Genomic DNA, 20802 nt, shown 5'->3' on the forward strand with positions numbered 1-20802 from the left:
CTGAATATCATTATCTGTCAGTCAAGCGATGTATACATTGATTGGCTTTACTGGACGAAGTGCATCACCAGTGCGTTGTGAACAGGGACATAAATAATATGAAATCATAAGCTTTGTTCCATCATTTTCTGCACAAGAGCAAAACAATCTCAAAAGGGAACATTTTACCAACATGCAACAACTGTCAACTGAATGGAATGAGCCAGAGGCAGCCAATATGCACAACTGAAAGCAAAACAGAAAATGAGTAAAAAATAATTCTAAACAGTGTTTTGACTGCCAAATTTACCAAAAAGAGGAAAAATTATAGATAAAACAACAACAGCAACAACAAAAACAACAGCAACAAAAAACAAACAAACAAAACAAGGGGATAATTGTGACAACAGAAGTTCCCACTGGCCAAAGGAATAGCATTATCCATACGGACAGGCATAAAGTATCCACATATCTGCTTGGGATAGTAAATAATTGGTCCATTTCTTTGCTGGAATGCATATGTAATACACACATTTGCAGAACTTATGTAAAATTTCTAGTGACTTTCAAAACTGGAAACTTTGGTAGAAAGTCACTCAAACATTTAAAATCAAAGTAATTCTAGGTTTTGTAAAATTAAGGGTCAATGCCCTTGATGATTTCTTTTGATCTTCATCAAATTTCTAATAGTCTTTAAAAAATGTAACCTTGTTACAGTTACAAGACACTGTGTTGTTTCATGTGATACTGAACCTACTGAGACACTACTGTAAGTTGTTCTTTTGTACAAGTAACTTCCCATTTCCAACATGGTCAGCTCTGCTGAACATGACTGAATGGTTCCTGGTTATGCAAATAGTCAGAAGCACTGATTCATGTAACAATCAGATACTGACATTTTCCGTCTCTTTTTTTTTTTTTTTCATCCTACTCTATACAGATACCATGCAGAGAAGACAAGCAAATGCATACCATATGATAGCCCTGACATGTTGTCAGTCTGACAATCACTGTAGTAAGTCAGTGACCAGAGATTCTCAGTCAATCATAATCAAGGACTTTACTGAAATTGTCAGAGACTGACAACTTGTCACAGCTGACAGCTTTCATGAAACGGTGCCCCGAACACCAATGATCAATTGCTGACTGATAGTTGTAAACCATACAACTTGTCGGTAATGCTGGTGGGTAACATTACATGTTACATATTTAGGGCATTTAAGAGGCAACTTGATGTTTGCAACAGACGACTGCATCCCAATTGCCATCAACTGTGAGTATGCTGTCTTTTGCTTACTGTGCCTGTGACTTGACACATGGTGACAAACTGCGCCTTGGACAACTGCATGAAGTGCAATCTGGGAGCTTACGCCTGGTCTGTGACATTCAGTGTGATGGCAAGCTTGTCATGCAAGCATGGCCACAAAACACTATTCATGCATATTTTGAGCTATCTGCATGTAATGGCTTGTGTTCTTGTATTGAGTGTGAAGAATGATGGTCTTGGAGCTATTTTGTCTTAATACCACTTATACCAAAATGGTGTCTCTTATTAGCTATCCAACAGCGATTCATTCTGAGATGTAGACCAATGTCTTTACGCCGCAAATCTGTTTTTAACGGAAGTTGCCCACATTATAATGCCATGCAAGGCGTACAGTCCTGAAGAGAGTGAGTTAATTGTAAATGTTACAGAAACATTCGAAACACGTAGAGAAGGCAAAGCAAATTTCAAGATTGTGTTTTTTCACAGCTAACAATATTGGGCATTATTAACTGAGCTCAGCAATTTGAAATGACATGTCCTTTGAGGCCAAGTTCAATGGTAGTTCAGGAGCGAGATTCCACTTGTGGCCGACAATACACAGTGTCCCTGTAGAGGTCAAACATGCTGGCAATTAAGAGTTAATATGGCAAGATGGATTAGTTAAGGTTGGTTGCACCTTATCTGATGATGGCTGGGATTTGGATATCAATGGCAAAAATGTAAAGTAGGAATGATTACATTAAGGTGTTTTTGTAAGATGTCCTAGTAGAATAGCCTACTGGTACACCTCTGAAAATGAATAGGAATTTGTGCTTCAGGTGATCTGTACTGTAAGAGTAGCATAGAGAGGTATATCTAATGGCAGTGATGCTTGGTAATCATGGCTAATCATTCCAATCCTAAAAATTTTCATACTGCCCCAGAATTTAACGTTTTCAGTGGCAGCATACCTGTACCTGCAGTTCCTGCTAAATCTTTACAAATTGTCTTGATTGCAATTGTCATTACTTCAACAATAAGATCAATCACCACAACTACTCCGACAAGCAAAACTACCTCTGTGACAGTCATAGTAATCATCAACATAATCAAGAAATAATGCTTTTACTCACATGTGTATATCATGGTCATGATTGCACATGTTCTTCTTAAGACTTATTACATCTATCAATGGAAGATTGGTAAATCTTGAGGTCAACTGCAATTTCCCATTTAGTGTAACGCTGTGACACCCCTCGATCATTCTATCAAAGATCACAAATATGAAGTCAGCAACAACTCAAAGATATTGTTATCACGGAAGACAATCGGTGGACAATTGAGTTATTAGTAAGATAAGCCAATAATGAGAAAAGAACAATGCAGTTGTTGTGAAAAGGAAATGAAGAGTTTCAATTCCTTTGTATAGCAGTAGACAGCACAATTCACCTCAAAGTATCTAATGATGGTCTAAGTTCAGTATTTAACAGTTGATATGAGGCAACTGCATGGTGTTGTTAGCACTCACAGCACATAATAGACAAAGTAAAAACGGTTTAGAACGACTTAATAGAATGGTTTTTTCATCTCCATTTTGACACTATGACACTTATCATTGCTATGCTAGTGACCCTAGACCTGAATATTTTTCAAATTTTGAAGAGCTCATAATTTATGGCATACAGCATGTTCTAGAAGAGCTTTCCTCTTTCAGGTATCTTGAAATTGTTCATTGTCAAAAAAAAAAAAAAAAAAAAAAAAAGGGAGAAGGAAACAGAGCATCAAGTTTGCTCTAGCCTCTTGCATATCCTTGATGTGACACCATCCATGCTGAATGTTAGCCACTGAGCAGAACAATCAGAGCATATCAATAGACACAAGCATTGATTGTCAACACTAACACACTCATGTGGCAGCCACTAAAATCGAAAACACAGCGCATTGAAGCTAGGCATCCACTCAAACAGGAGACCATGAATGTGCAGTATGTTGCTTAAACTTGCCAATTCTCAGACCAGAATATAATAAAATAAGCCGCACACATCAACCCTCTCATCCATTCTAATAGGGTCATTTTCCTGCACAAATGGAATGGGAAATCAAGTCTATTAAATTTAAGGACATGCTTATTAGTGCAAAGCTTTCTAATATCTAACTGCTGTTTACTAGTGCAAAATACTTTCTCATAATCTGAACAAGGTGAATGATGTTCATATGCAGTATTAGTTTCCATCACTGCACATCAATATCTATACACAACATTCTTGACAGCAAACTACATTGTATCATACAATGCATCATATGCACAAGAAATGAACAAAATCAAATCATTTCTCAGAAACACAAGTGAATAGGTACACAAATATCAAGAATTATATGTGATGAGAAAAAGAAAAGTAAATTTGTGCATAATTCTATACTGTGCAAATGTGCTTTTAAAATTCCCAAGAGCCCTACTGTTTCTTTGCTTGATGTTTTCCTGACCAAGCAAAATCCCCTTAGAAGTTTTTTCAACAGTCATACACTGTGAGTTCAGCTAATGACGGAAATTGACTCTGATAACAAGATATTATGCAAACTTCTAGAGAGGACACTCTTTTATGATTGCACTGAACATAGTGATTGAATTGCTTGATGTTGCAACGTTTTACTATTCTTCCTTTTTTTAATCACTTCAAAGCCCTCAAACTAAAATGGTCATCGCAAAATATGTTTGTACACATATGTCCTTTAATCATGATGAAAATACAATATGAAAGAATTGTGTCAAAATTTCTTATACCAAAAAGGCTTTTGTTTCTGTACTTTGCAACTACAGCAAATACAATGCAGTGGCTCTCAGCAATCAGACTGCAAAAGAAATACGAAGAATGGTGTGTAATAAATGCAATTAAAATAAAAACTTTTATAGTGTAGCAGCAAATTATTTTTGTCAATTGTCATTTTCTGGAATGATAAGAGGGTGAAACTTGCACAAAGAGAAAGAGGAGGAAGATACAAAAATGTTGAAAAATCACAAAAATTCACAAAGAAAGAACAGTAGGACATTTTCATATGCACATCATCACACATTTTTAGGGAGGGAATAAAATCACATGTAAATGAAATGCATCAGAACAATAATTTCCTCCATGACAGAGGAGAACAGAAATCAAATGAATGCATCTGACCATCTGAGGAGCTTGATCAACTGTGATGGGCAAAATGCTACCCAAAATGAAAGAGAAGCTATGGGATTTATAGTTAAATGTCATGTAAATTAAATGAAAGCTCCCGGCATTTATAGAAATATCATCCCCCCCCTCTTTCAAAATGCCAACCATGGGTGATTGGGAATGCATCAAACTTGATCAGGAGAGCAGTAAAGCCTTTCGTATTTAATGGGCTATATCTTCTTTGAGAAATCCACTGTGGTGGGAGCCATGATTTCTGGCAAGCTGCCTAATTATCTATTTACTGGTTGAGTCTGTTTTTCAATGGCATCAAAAACTTGGAAGTGAAATTGATTATTCATAAAAATAGATAAATGTTTAATGTGCTAGCTGTGGTCTAAATGCCTGTGACTTAATCTGAGAGATTTGCTCTCATTCTTTTTTTCACAAGAGAGAAACCATCAAGTGACAGACAGACAGATAACCTTAAGTCAGTCAGTCAGTCATGGGTTTTCTTATCTTGCTGCTACTTTAATTTTGTGGTATTATCTATACAAAACCTCCTCTAAAAAGTTTGTCCATCTTAGTTTGATCATTTATTCCTCCCTTTACTTAGTAATATTCAATGCATGCTTGGTGTTAACAGGAAGTTATTTCATTCTCTTTAGATTGACACCCAACTTGTTAAGATTATGCCATTGGGAAAAGAGCATTGTTTCAAAACATGAGATAAGATCTAGATATAAAAGTTGCAAAATGAACTTCAATGTTCATGAAGAGGCAATAAAGAACATGTTCTTTTGTATTGATTTATGTCTTCAGTTCTAAGCTGGAATGCCAATTTCAATAGTATTCTGAATTTACAGGACAAATTCATCTTTACATACATGTGGATAGAGAGAATGCAGCAATATCAGTAGAACACATTAGTGAAAGCTTGAAGAAAATCAGATGATCCATTAAAAAATTATGAACTTTTGAAGCTTTGGTGGCACCATTGCTGGATGAGAAGACTAATACAGTTTGTGATGTCACATGCATACGATATAAAGAATACAAAGACTAGAAATGTCGCTATGGCGACAGATGCCTCCGCCATAATGCATGATTCTCCCAATAGGCGTATAGTACAATGTCTTCACAATGTGTGATCCATGACAGTTTCACATAACTGGCAAAATATTGAAATGACAGGTTTGTCAGAAATGTTTTGAACTGGGTTTGAGGAGTTGACCTTGACCTTTGACCCCTGATTATTGACCCATGACCCCTAAATTCCCTAGATAATCCCTGCCAGACAGTACATGCATATGTACCATGTTCCACGAAGATACATTGAACCATTTGCGAGAAAAGTAATATTGCAACATTTTCACCTAACCTTTGACCTTTTGACCTTTGACCTTATGACATGAAACTCTCTCTGGAGAATCTTTACGCAGTAGTACATGTCCACACCCAGTTTCAAGAAAATACCTTCGGGCATTGCATAGATATGGGGAAATTGCAACATTTGTAGCATTTGACCTTGACCTTTTGACCTTTGACCTCTTGCCAATGTCACTAAAATCTACTTAACTAATTGTCCCATCATACATCATCCTTGGACCAAGTTTGGTGAAAGCTGCTTCATCCAGTTTTGAGTTATCAAGTAAACAGATAAATTTTAGGATTTGACCTTGATCTTTGACCTTTGACCTCTGTCCGATTTCACTGAAAAACTAATCAAGTAATTGTCCCATCATACATCATCCTCCAACAAAGTTTGGTGAAATTTGCTCCATCCAGTCTTGAGTTATCGTGTAAACGCATACAATTTCATGATTTGACCTTGACCTTTGACCTTTAGCCGATTTCACCCAAAATCTAATCAAAGAATTGCCCCATCATACTTCATACTTGGACCAAGTTTGGTAAAATTCCAGTAAATATTACTCAAGTTATCGCGTAAACGAAAGCGGACGGACGAATGTACGGACGTACGGACGGACGGACGAACGTACGGACGGACGGACAACCCAAAAACATAATGCCTCCGGCACCACTTCATGGCGGAGGCATAAAAATTCAACATACTTTCACTTTTCTCACATAACACAAGAGCACCTGACTTGCCTCTTTCAGAAGGCAGGGGGAATAATATTACACTTGAAATGTATCTGTAACAAATAGAGGTAAACTGTACTTGAAAAAAAAAAGAAAACTTGTGGAATTCTCTTTATATTTTCCCTTATACTTTGTCAGTCTCCCCTCCACTCACCCCATCTCAGGTATTGTGCTCCAGGTTGTCCCCTCCCCCGTCCCCCTCAGGAATGGTGCCCATTTGTGCACATTTATTATGTTACCTTACATCTCAAAACCAACAACAAGTTGCACCCTTGATTTCATGTGAATGACTCAAAATAGGTGAAATGGGTCACCCTAGTCAATTAGTTTTTCATATTTTCTGAAAGAGCAATTCTTCTTCATAATTCTAAAGCTGGGGATCATAAAATGAATAGGAGATTGTATTTTTAGCAGTTCTTCTTGAACATATATATATATGTATATATATATATATATATATATATATATATATATATATATATATACACATATATACACACAGATATGTAGAAGTGTGATTAGGTATGTCTTAGAGGCCCCTTTTCATTTCTTAAAAATTCTTAACACACTCTTCACTTTTAACTCTGATAATTTTCAAAGGATGATGCTACTGCCTTGAAAGTTGGCAGAAGTCAAGAGTAGAATGTCTTGATGGAGCACACTAAATTTCACCTGAATCTGATATAATCCCTTCATTGTTGTTGCAATGGTGTTTTACATCCTTTTTCTTTTTTTTTGTCTTATTCATTGCACTGCTAGCACAGCTTGGTAAGATTAAGTGCTTGAATTGACCCTCCACTTCAGAGCCTCTTTTCTCAGTACACAATTTTCAAGAGGTTAAGAGAGTCCATCTGAATCGAGTTAGCATCATTTAAAGCTCAAAATATGTTCTTTCAGAATCTACCCTTAACTAAATATATCTATGGCTGGCAACTCTTTGTTGGTCTTATGATGCAAAATATATGCAGTATATTCTATCATACCAGGACAAGTGATAATACCTGCCAAATTTGGTAAAAATTTGAGTATGCATTTTCAAGAAGAAGTTGAAATTGTACAATTTAGGCTCCAATTTGCACTCCCCCCCCCCCCCCGAAAGCATGGTGCCCATTTGAACAAAATGAGATCCCCTAGGGATGCTAGGGGGCTCAAAAGGAGGCACCCCTGGATCCACTATGAGCAAACTATAGTCATCAATGCACTTACTCATGGTATTACTTTAGCTCTATCACTTCTGGGTCTGGAGAAGAAGATTTAAGGATTTCCCTTTTTTTTTTTTTTTTTTTTTTTTGGGGGGGGGGGGGGGGAGGGGGTGGTGGTGTTGGACCTCTACGGGGACCCTAGGGCAAGAATGGTGCCCATTTGAACAAATTGAGATCCTATCTCCCCAGGGATGCTACCTGCCAAGTATGGTGAAAATCCATCATAAAGTTTTCAAGGAAAAGATGAAAATGCACAATTTAAGCCCCTATTTGGACCTCTCCGAACTGCTAAGGGGGGCACCTCTGGATATGCCATGAACAAACTTTAAACTACAGTCTTCAATGTATTAACTCATATCAACTTAGCTCTATCACTTCTGGTTCTAGAGTAGAAGATTTATAAAGACTCCTTAATTTTTGATTTTTTTTTTTGGTGGAAATTTTAGTTTATTATTATTACTTTTTTTTTTTGGAGGGGGGGGGGGCATGTTGCCCATTTGAACAAATTGAGATCCTATACCCCTTGATATGCTACCTGGAGGCTGGATGATAAGTGATCGCAATAGCTCACTTGAGCCTTTGGCTCAGGTGAGCTAAAATACAATGAAGAGTATTAAGAAAAAAACAGTAGAGTAGTACATCAAAATAGCAAAATGGAGGTACTGGAATCATCTTTGGCATTTCGAAGCATTTAAATTGAAAACTAATAACTGTCTTGGAGATAAAATCTGGTTAAGTGTACAGTTTGATAAAAGTTTGTAATTTCCAAAACATCATCAAAGGAACAAGGTAGAAGTAATTTTCAACAGAGAACAAAGAATTTTACCTCTAGGAGGGAGGGTGGAGGCCAGTTCCTTTGCCCGACTCCTGGCCTTGATTGACTCTTCCCTGGCTTCAGCTGCTGCTACATCTGCCATCTCAGCTTTCTCTTTGGCATAGGCAGCCCTGTGGTAGGTTTGGGGGAGGTGGTAAGTATTAATACAGTGTAACTCGGGCCTGACACTTCAACAAGCATTCAGTATAGCTGTTGCTCTCTAAAAAGTAGTTTTACCTCCCATATACATTTCATTAACAATAAACCATTCTAATGAAAATATGTGATGAACACAGTCAACAATATGAGAGATCCAATATGTACATAATATCATCTACATTTACAGCTAAAAACATCTAGACTGCACATTTCACTGTCCATACTATATCCTCGCTGCCAAGCTTACCAGATATTCTGAGTTGGCAGCAGAATGCTCAGACAAAGTTAGGAAGGTCTTGTGTTTTCTATTTGAGGTTGGCTGTTGCAGGTTTGTGGCTTGCTTGTTGGAGAAGTGGTTTCGAAATTTGGGTTTTTCAAACAGAGAGACTAAGCATGCTTGCAGAGCTGCACCTGAGACAGCGAAGAAGAGTTCTGCATGCGTTTGGACTAGGTATGTCCAGAAGCTAAAAGTAACCAGCATTTGAACAATGTTATTTTCCTTCTTTTTTTTTTTCTTTCTTCTGTAACCAGTGGGGAAGGTGGTGCATTGCACTGCTGGATTATTGTTCATAATGGGCTGAAACTCCCAGTGACTGGTGGAGAAGAACTGCTGATCCCCCTGGTAATACATGAGGTTTACTAGCATCTCATGTTTATTTAAATTATGTGTGTGTGTGTGTGATCCATCCTGTCAAAAGGAGCCACAAGTCTCCAATGTAGGTTTTCTCACAGTTGGAAAAACAGCTAGGAAATTTGGTACCAGAAAAAAAATGCACATGAACAAGAGGTGGACGCAGTTAGCGCATCCTACTTCACAAGAGGGAAGAGGAAGGAATCCACCTTCCATATGCACAAGTCGGCAATCAGTGACCACGTGGTCAGTGAAAATCACCACATCAAGTGGAAATAGAGCTATCACTCAATGTAATTAATACCCCCACCTAACACTGAGGGAGTTAGCTCAACTAGCAATGATTACCTTAGGCGTTTTCACATCAGCCCGATGTTTCGAAATAGCGCACTATTTTCTGACTAGGGAAATTTTCCCGATAGCGGAATAGCGCACTATTTGATAATGTGAACACAACCCAGGTCAAAATTCCCACAGAAACCAGTAGAAACCAGTAGAGACCTTCTAGTGGTTTCTAATGGTTTCCGGATTTGAGTGGTTTCTATGGGAATTTCCAGAGGGTTCCAGTAGGATTCCCATAGAGACCATTAGATTCAACTGGTCAAAAGACCAGAACAAACCAATAAAAACCAGTAGAGTCTACTGGTTTTCAAATGGAGTGTTAAATTCAAAGTTAGACCAGTAGAATCCAGAAGAAATCAGAACTGTTTAATGGTTGCAAGTGGAGAGTACAAACCAGAAGAGTCGACTGGTTTCAAAACTGGGTTGAAAAAAGACAAGTCAGACCAGTAGAAACCAATACAAACCAGCATTTTTTTTTTTTTTTTACATGTTAAGACATTACTTGTCAACCAGTAAAAACCAACAGGTACCCATGCAGCCTACTGAAGATGGCTTTAAAAGAAAGGAAAACCAGTATGAACCAGTACAAACCAGTCACTTTTCTGCATGTATAAACAAGAATTAAGTCAAACCAGTAGAAACCAACAGGTACCAGTAGTCTAATGGCTTGAAGAGGGTCATACAATTGTGATGAAGTAATACCAGCATAAACCTATAGAAACCAGAATATTCTACTGGCTTGAAATGGGGTGTCAAAATATCAACTCAAACCAGTGGTAACAAGTACAAACCAGTCAATCTCCTATACATGTAGAAACAAATAAGTCAAACCAGTAGAAACCAACAGGTACCTGTAGATAGTCTACTGGTTTGAAGAGGGTTGTAGAAGTGTGAAGTTATACCAGTAGAAACCGACAGAAACCAGTAGAATCCACTGGCTTTAAAATGGGGTGTCACAATATCAAGTCAAACCAGTGGTAACCAGTACAAACTAGTCATCTCCTATACATGTAAAAACAAATAAGTCAAACCAGTATTAAACCAACAGGTACCTGTAGATAGTCTACTGGTTTGAAGAGAGTTGTAGAAGTGTGGAGTTATACCAGTAGAAACTGACAGAAACCAGTACATTCCACTGGCTTGAATGGGATGTAAAAATATCAAGTCAAACCAGCGGAAACCAACGAGTACCTGTAGAGTCTACTGGTTTGAAGAGGGTTGTAAAATTGTGAAGTAATACCAGTAGAAACCGACAGAAATCAGTAGATTCTACTGGTTTAAAATGGGGTGTCAAAATACTTCTAACAAGTCAAACCAGTAGAAACCAACCGAGTGCCTGCAGAAACCAATAGAAACCGGTAAATTCTACTGGAAGTTGTCAAACAACAGAACTTCGTTACAATGAACAACTTTTACGGAAAATTTTGTTAATTTTGTTAATATGGGGATAAAAACAATTGCAAAAATATATATAAGCCATATATTTTGAAATAAAATCATACTTATGTAATTGTTATAAAATAATTTGTCTTTAAACTCATTATGCTCATCAATAAATCCCTGGGATTCAAACGGCAACATGACGTCATACTACCGCGCAGCTAGCCGTTATGCAAACGAGCTACTTTTGGCGAGCAGCGCAATCCGCCGTCCGCTCCCGGCCCTGCTGGCTGCTGGCTGGCCGGCCGCCACCGCATTCATATTTGCAGCTGTACGTCGTACTGCACTGTCGTAGGGCCTACACACATCAACGCACCCATCGCAATCCGTTCAACTCTGTCATCCAGCAGCCAATCATACCGAGAAAACTCCACTTACGATTGCATTCGTGTTTCGGAATGAGAATCTTCAATGAGCTCAGGAATCTAAGGTTTAGTTAGCGGTAAACATTGACGTTTAAATTTATATAATTTGAGAGTGACTTTGATGTCGAGTTTGCTTCCAGGCCGTATTCAACCATAGCTGATCATGATGACGATCGGAATCGAAGCCGTACGTTTGAATGCTACGTTTTATTCGGTGTACTCGTAAGTACGCCCAATGGTATGTTTCAGAAATGTCGTACACCATACTACATGTATGTTCAAACGATTTGAAATGTGCGAGCTAGTGACATCGTGAAAATTGACGAAACAATCCACTGTGAATCCAAACTGTATCTGGTACTACCGTTGTGGTGGTGGTACGTGTCGGTGACTGACAATGCCACCGCATTCATATTTGAGCTGTACGTCGTACTGCACTGTCGTACACACATCAACGCACCCATCGCAATCTGTTCAACTCCGTCATCCAGCAGCCAATTATACCGAGAAAACTCCACTTACGATTGCATTTGTGTTTCGGAATGAGAATCTTCAATGAGCTCAGGAATCTAAGGTTTAGTTAGCGGTAAACATTGACGTTTAAATTTATTTAATTTGAGAGTGACTTTGATGTCAAGTTTGCTTCCAGGCTGTATTCAACCATAGCTGATCATGATGACGATCGGAATCGAAGCCGTACGTTTGAACGCTACGTTTTTTTCGGTGTACTCGTAAGTACGCCCAACGGTATGTTTTAGAAATGTCGTACACCATACTACATGTATGTTCAAACGATTTGAAATGTGCGAGCTAGTGACATCGTGAAAATTGACGAAACAATCCACTGTGAATCCAAACTGTACCTGGTACTACCGTTGTGGTGGTGGTACGTGTCGGAGACTGGCAATGCCCGATAATGGACTGTGAGACTCTGGAACAGCTGCAGCCACCACAACGCAGTAGGTTCACAGATATGCATAGCCATGCTGTATTCGTCTGCAGTGCAAGTGTATGAGATGACTCCTATGAGGAACCCGACTGTGAGACAAACCGAGCGCCAGTGTTGGCCAGTTAGTGAGTGTTTTGCCTTAGACCTCTTGTCAGCCTAGATTTAGAGTACTAACGCTAACTACAAAGTTGGATTTAAGTTAGCTCTTTATCACTCAATATCAGTTTGTGTGCCATGATGGAAACATTCTGTTTGCCACATTATTAGACACCAACAAATGGTACCAAGTGATGATTTGAGAATACACATGTACATTCAGTTTTTCTTATCTACATGTATTTAACTTGTAACGTTAGATTTATGTTGAATCGTATTTTGGACATGCAGTGAGCAAAGTTGTAGAAAAAATGCCAAGCTTTGCTTTCATGTGTGTGTGTAAATTGTATGACAAATCTGTGACCATTTAAATGTACGAAAAGCCAGTAACAGTTAGTAGGGAACACCGCTTGCTAGTCAGTCACCAAGTAAAATACAGGTTCTACCGGTTACCCGGTACATTGTGAGAGAAATGGAATTGCCAGAAACACTGTCCATCCTGTGCCAGTGATTTATCGATCGATGGGGGCGGGTTTGTGCATTGAGCAGAATATGTGAAGTTAACTATAACCCGCCCTTGACAGAGTCAGGCGTGCAAATTAATGTAACATATGTTGTACATGTATAAAGAGTTCAAACTGAAACACTAGTTGACCATAATGATACGATTGTTGAATGTTGATCTCCAATAAAGAAGAAAAATGTGCTGATTTTTTAAACAAATGTTCTCAATTTGGCAAGATTTACTTACCGGGTACCGGTAGTGCAATGTATCACTTTAACATCAAACATTGAAAATTGATTACTCAAAGTTCTCTTTCTGTTTGTTTTATCTTAGGAGACAATGACGACTAGAAGAAGCCAGCTAAGGTCGACTTGCAGAGTTGTAGTCCGTTATGCTACGTACCTGGTATTTTGACTGTCACGAGTGGGCCCTACATCTTCCCTTGCCTTTAGAGAATGATGACCTCATTGAGAGTTTGGGCCTTCAGCATTTTGAAATCGTCATACAAGCACCAGATGGGCCCAACCAGGGAGCCGCTGGCCGAATATTTGCTGTTACAAAAAGTGTATGTTGTCAGCTTGTCACTTCAGAAAAATTTCAAGATATTTTCACATTAGTGAAAGAATTATGTGAGAGAAAGAAATGTAAAACTGAAAGAGCCATCTTATTCAGCCAGACTCATCATCACCAGTGTAGAGATTTGTTAGCTACAATGTACTTTGAAGATTGACTGGAGGAAAAGGAGTGTCACTATGTCCTGTGTTATTCCATCACTGGTGACAGCGTAAATAAGGAAATACTTGTACAGTACCGTAATGTACAATGTACAAGTACATGTATGTCAGAACCAGATGACTGGGCTTGGGTGATCTTCTGTGCTACAGTGTATCTTTACATTCATGATGGGTACAAGTATAAACTGCAAGAAAGTCAGCATATACTTAGTGCATGTACAATATTTTGATTTTGCACAAGAGAGTTGCTGTGCTGGTAGAGGAGGGGAAGATTCCTGTGCTGTACTGATGGCAAAGGATTAGGTGAGGACTAACTTGGGCAATAACAGTATAGCTGTACTTGCTATCGGATAAAAAGACTTATGGGTGTGAGCCTGAAGTGAAAAACCTTCCGCATCCATGCTGTGTTGTTTGTGCTCAAAGTTGTTAATTGTGTAATTGAATCATGCAAACGGTGTTCACTGTATTTTTTCTTTTATATTTTAAATGGTCAAATGGGTAATGTTCAGTTTGATGCATTTTCTTCTTTTTTTGTATTAAATTGGTGTAACCTTGCAACTTACAGACCTGCCAGTTTGCAAATGATAATGGATGATTTTATCAGGTCCCAGGTGAAGACTCTTCACTTATTACATGTGAAAAATCTATGACTACTATTAAACATTATACCTCACAGATTGTGCATACCACTTTCCAGCTGACAGAACAAGGACCTATTACAGAAAGAAACTAGCCCAACCAAATGCTGTGTGCAGCACGGTGACAGGGCTGTGTATACATTGTAATTACAATATAGTAAGAAAGGTGATATACATGTACACTCAAACAAGGTAATTACAATATAGTAAGAAAGGTAATATACATCTACACTCAAACAAGGTAATTACAGGTGAATCGTGGTATTTAGGTCCTCGATATAATGAGGTTCTCTTATGTTTTTGAAAGGCTATTAACTAACATAAAATGAGCTGCCAAGCATGCGAGTGCGTGAGCATTTTGGTAATTGAAATCTATTCAGTAAACTTACATTCAGATGTGACTATGAATTTGTTTATTTGTTTATTTTCCTCTTTTTTTTTTTACTCATTGCCTTTTACCTACAATATTCAATCCCATTTTGGTGCCGCTTTTTTTAAAACACTATCTATGATCGATGCTGTTAGTGTTGTCTGTGTATGTACGGTAGATGTACGTTGTATGCACCTGGATGATGCCGGCAAGACAGCATGGTTTATTTTACATACATAATTATGAATATCTATTCTTTGCCAACCACCAATGCAGCTGTATTTTGTTTTGTCAAGTGAAGTTTTGTTTGTCCTGCCATCAGTTTAATATCTTTATTAAGTTTGTTTATGTACGTATGAGTTTTGAATCCTTTCAGATGAACATTTTCTATGATTAGGATAATCATCTTTATGTTATCGCTTTAACAAACAAATGGGGCATATGGAAAGTGCTCAGTGATAGGAATGTAAACCTTGTTGTAGTTTTGATGTAATACAAATTTACATGTTTTTGGCTTTTTTTTTCAAATACCTGTAGAGGCCTTATTTGTCTTTCAAAAAAAAAAAAATCTTGTCACATAATCAGTTGAACGAATTTGTTAACTGAATTTAAAATTCTTTGGCTTGGCAAAACAACATGGTGAAAAAAAAGTAATCTGAATAATGAATACTTTGAAATGTAATGTACTCATGTAATATGATTATCATCCGTTGACCTGTAATAAAATTTCCTCAACTTGAGACTGTATTTACCCCAGACTCACAGTGTGTGATAGAAGTCTCATGTTTTGATCAATGTATGCATACAAATGCAGTGTGAATTTGTGTGGCATGTATGCATTCTTAATTTTGAACATTCAGGTATGTCTCATTCAGTCAAAAATTGGTTAGTACTGTACATGAGCTGATCGTCTGGTGGCACCATTACAAATAGGTTTTTTTGTTTGTTTGTTTTTTGCTGATTTGAAGAAGAATTTGTACTACTAGCGCACTTCCATTATAATGGACATGGTTCTAAGGAAACTTTTTTGCAATGTATCAAAAGAGTAAAAAATTAGGTCCTTAAATTATCTGTATTTACAACTGTACTACATTTGCAATATTCTTTCTTGCATTGTTGAGCATTAACAACATTTTAATGTAACAAAAAGAAAACTGTCGGTCCTGAAGATGTTGTTATAATGGGAGTCACTTGAAGTGCAAGTTCTTCTTCCAAATGCATTGGTACATGCTGTTACTGGTTCAGTGGGAATTTCTTCTGGTGTCTACTGGGGCCAGTACAACATCTACTGGTATTCTGTTGGTTTCTTCTGGGTTCAGTAAGGCATCAGTACTGGTATTCTGCTGGTTGCAGTAGAAATTCCTACTGGTTTCTACTGGTTGCAGTAAGAAATCCTGCTGGTTTCTACTGGTTGCAGTAAGAAATCCTGCTGGTTTCTACTGTTTCCAGTAAGAAATCCTGCTGGTTTCTACTGGTTCCAGTAAGAAATCCTGCTGGTTTCTACTGGTTCCAGTAAGAAATTCAGCTGGTTTCTACTGGTTCCAGTAAGAAATTCAGCTGGTTTCTACTGGTTCCAGTAAGAGATTCAGCTGGTTTCTACTGGTTCCAGTAAGAGATTCAGCTGGTTTCTACTGGTTCCAGTAAGAGATTCAGCTGGTTTCTACTGGTTCCAGTAAGAAATCCTGCTGGTTTCTACTGGTTCCAGTAAGAAATTCAGCTGGTTTCTACTGGTTCCAGTAAGAAATTCAGCTGGTTTCTACTGGTTCCAGTAAGAGATTCAGCTGGTTTCTACTGGTTCCAGTAAGAAATCCTGCTGGTTTCTACTGGTTCCAGTAAGAAATTCAGCTGGTTTCTACTGGTTCCAGAAAGAAATCCTGCTGGTTTCTACTGGTTCCTGTAAGAAATCCTGCTGGTTTCTGCTGGTTCTAGTAAGAAATTCAGCTGGTTTCTACTGGTTCCAGTAAGAAATCCTGCTGGTTTTTACTGGTTCCAGTAAGAAATCCTGCTGGTTTCTACTGGTTTTGTTGAGATTTCTACTGGTTCCAGTAAGAAATCCTGCTGGTTTTGTTAAGATTTCTACTGGTTTTGTTGAGATTTCTACTGGTTTCATTGAGAGTTTTCATTGGTCTTCACTGGATTCTACTGGTTTAAATCAAGCATTCCTACTGGTTTCTACTGGTTCCAATAAGAATTCATACGGGTCTGCTACTGGTTCCAGTACAAATTTCCTACTGGTTTTCTACTGGTTTTATTTCACTTTCCATATTGAAACCAGTACAAAATCGGTCTCCACTGAACCCGTACAAACCAGTAGAATTCTACTGGTTTTAGCTCTACTGGTTTCTATGGGAATTTCGACCTGGGAAATTAGCGCGCTAATTGTATCGCTCTGATCGAGAAAATTTGTCATCTCCAACTCGGGAAATTTCTGAAATAGCGGGATAGTAGCGCGCTATTTGATAATGTGAAAACGACTCGAGAAATTAGCGCGATGAATCCCATCATGCCTAGCGTGTGTGACCCGATCGATCGAGACACACTGCACACAAATCATGAGGAATTTTTGAGAGGGCACACAAATTACTGATGCTGTTTGCACATACTCAGCTGTCGAATTAGCTATTTTAAAATTTCTAACTATTCGGGCTACTCGTTCTTCGGGCTGATGTGAAAAAGAAATGAAATAGCGCTCTAATTTGCAATGGCAGGAAAATATTTCGAGCTTGGATTTTTATCGGGTTGATGTGAAAGCGCCTAGTGGATGCTTTTTATTAAAAAAAAAATCACCATGACAATTGTATTGTTCAACATTGAATAAATGTATATTTTGCTCACTGATAGTCACATGTGCCATATCTCAAGTCAAGTGCTCCAAACCTGAGTGAGTAAAGTAAATAGATCAGCAATTTCTATGATTATCATTAAAATATGCTGTCACCATGGCAACACAAAGTTTGACATTAAAGGGTGTGTACTGTTCTGGTCGAGGTGAGGATTTAGCATTAAACGTTTTGCTAGATATTCAGAAACCACTCTATGAGATGTCCAAGAGCATGCAATTCTAAGGGGTATCAAAAGTTTATTTGATGAAAATCGGTATTGGAATGGCTGAGATATCCAAAAACAAGGTGAAACAAAGAGATCCTAATAAAAGGCGTGGCCTGTCGCCTTTTATTATCACTTTTTTGGATATCTCAGCCATTTGAAAACCAATTTTCATCAAATAAACATTGAATCCTTCTTAAAATTACATGCTCTTTCATATTTCATAAGAGGTTTCTCATTATCTCATTTAGGAATGTTCAAAACATGAATCCCCACCTCAATCAGTACTGTACAGTCCCTTAAGAAAAAGTGAAGTTTTCACAACTATATCATAGTTGCCACATGGGCCAAATTTCTAATCAAATGCTCAAAAGCTGAGGGAGATAGGTGAATTCACAATATCATTGCATGAATTTCATTCGAAATATGCTATTACCATGGCAACACATTTTCCAACAATGACAAAAGATCAATTTTGCACAGAGCTAGGTAATATGGTGATAACATGTGCCAAATTTGAAGCCAAACGCTACAAAAAAAAAGAAGAAAAAATGAGTTAGCTGAATTCCAAATCTTTACGATTTCCAATCAAAATATGCTGTTACCATGGCAACACAATGTTCAACAATGACGAAAGATGAAGTTTGCACATATTTGTACTATAGCGGTCACATATGTGCCAAATTTCAAGCAAAATGTTCAAAGAATGAGGGAGCTAACTGAATCCACAGTATTCTTTGATGATTTTCATTCAAAATATGCTGTTACCATGGTAACCCATTATTCAATAATGACGAAAGAATAAGTTTGCATATCTACCTACCATTGTGGTCACGTGTGCAAAATTTCAAACTAAATGCTGAAAGACTGAGGAGTAAGCTGAATGCACAATATTTTTGTATGCTTTTTAGTGAAAAGATGCTGTTACCATGGCAACGCATTATTCAACAATGACGTAGGAATAAGTTTGAACATCTATGTACTATAGTGGTCACATGTGCCAAGATTCAAGCTAAATGCTAAAAGACTGAAGGTATAAGCTGAGACCATAATATTTCTATATGCTTTTTAGTGAAAAAAATGCTGTTACCATGGCAATGCATTGTTCAACAATGATGAAAGAAAAAGTTTGCACATCTTCGTACTATAGCAGTCGCATGCGCCAAATTTCAAGCCATATGCTCAAAGACTGCTAGGGAGATATCTGAATCCATAGTATTTTTGCATGATCTTCATTCAGAATGTACTGTTACCATGGCAACTCATTGTTCAACAATGACGAAAGCTTAAGTTTGCACATCTACACTCTATAGTGGTCACATGTGCCAAATTTCAAGCCAAATGCTCAGACTGAGGGTGATATCTGAATCCACAGTATTTTTGTATGATTTTCATTCAGAATATGCTGTTACCATGGCAACGCATTGTTCAACAATGACGAAAGATTAAGTTTGCACATCTACATACCATAGCAGTCACATGTGCCAAATTTCAAGCCATATGCTCAAAGACTGAGGGAGTTAGCTGAATCCACAATATTTTTGTAATTCTTTTTTAGTGAAAAAAATGCTATTACCATGGAAACACATTGTTCAGCATCCGACAGAAGATGTGTTCTGCACATCTACATACTGTAGTGGTCACAAAATCTCAAAATCTCGGGGAGTTAGGTCAATCCCCATATTTTTGTACGATTGGTAAAAAAAAAACTGCTGTTGCCATGGCAACAGATTTATTCACACACACATAAAGGTGTCTTGCACAACTACACATTACATTGATCTCTAATTTCAACTGAATTGTGATCAAACTGAGAAAGTAGTTTGATCCAGAACATTTTGTAGGATTTAAAAAAAAATTGCTGTTACCATGGCAACGAATCAAGCAATACTAGCAAAACAGGTATAATGCACAACTTACTTTGATAGCGGTCACACATGTCAAATTTGAGTTTATTGTTAACAAAAATGAGATAGTAGTTTGATCTGCAAGTTTTTATGAAAATTTACTGTTGCATGGCAACACATTATTTGATACTGACGAAAAAGGTGTCTTGCACATCTACCTTTCATGGCAGTCACACGTGCCAAATTTGGGGTCAATTGCTCAAAAAATGAGAGAGAAGTTCGATCCACAACAATTTGGTAGGATTTTTAAAAAATTTGCTGTTACCATGGAAACACGTTATGCAATACTAAGAAAAGAGGTATCTCACACATTTTCCTTTCATAGTGGTCACACATGCCAAATTTGGGGTTAATTGCTCAAAAGATGACAGAGTAGTTTGATCCACAAGTTTTTATGAAATTTTGCCGTTGCCATGGCAACGATTATTTGATACTGACGAAAAAGGTGTCTTGCACATCTACCTTTCATAGTGGTCACACATGCCAAATTTGGGGTCAATTACTCAAACAAGAGACCCGCGGGTCTAGCGCTCACCTGAGTATCGCAAATTCACCTTTCACGCAGTCACTAATCTAAATTATTCACAGCTTTACTAAAATTTGACCAGGCATTCTCAAGTAGAACATGAAAATGTACAATAAGGGCCAAAAATAAAGGGCCAAGATTCCTTAATTTGGGGGCATTGGGGCCCTCTGGGGCCCACTGGGTGGGGCATGGTGCCCACTTTGATAAATTGAGATCCTGACCCCCTAGGGATGCTACCTGCCAAGTTTGACGAAAATCCATCATGAGGTTTTCAGGAAGAAGATGAAAATGTACAATTCAGGCCCCCATTTGGACCTTCCCAACCCCCCCCCCCCCCCTGCCCCCAAGAGGGGCACCCCTGGATCTGCCATGAACAAACTTGAAACTACAGTCATTAATGTACTCACTCATAGTATTATCTTAGCTTATCTTAGAGAAGATTTTTAAAGATTCCTTCATTTTTTTTTTTTTTTTTGGGGGGGGGGGGGGGGGGTTTGGGCCCCCCTGGGGGCCCCCTGGGTGGGGCATGGTGCCCATTTTAACAAAATGAGATCCTAACCCCCTAGGGATGCTACCTGCCAAGTTTGGTGAAAATG

The 20802-nt window shown here is 38.0% G+C and overlaps 1 protein-coding gene across 1 annotated transcript in view; it reads right to left on the minus strand.

Moving 5' to 3' along the window:
* Positions 1–20802, minus strand: part of LOC140233265 (junctophilin-2-like) — a 312608-nt gene that overhangs the window by 77880 nt on the left and 213926 nt on the right. The window contains exon 4 of the mRNA XM_072313378.1: positions 8512–8630. Coding sequence (XP_072169479.1) covers positions 8512–8630 — 119 coding nt within the window. The remainder of the gene's footprint in view (positions 1–8511; positions 8631–20802) is intronic.

The sequence above is a fragment of the Diadema setosum genome, chromosome 9 (genome assembly GCF_964275005.1).
Source record: "Diadema setosum chromosome 9, eeDiaSeto1, whole genome shotgun sequence".
Classification (NCBI taxonomy): Eukaryota; Metazoa; Echinodermata; class Echinoidea; order Diadematoida; family Diadematidae; genus Diadema; species Diadema setosum.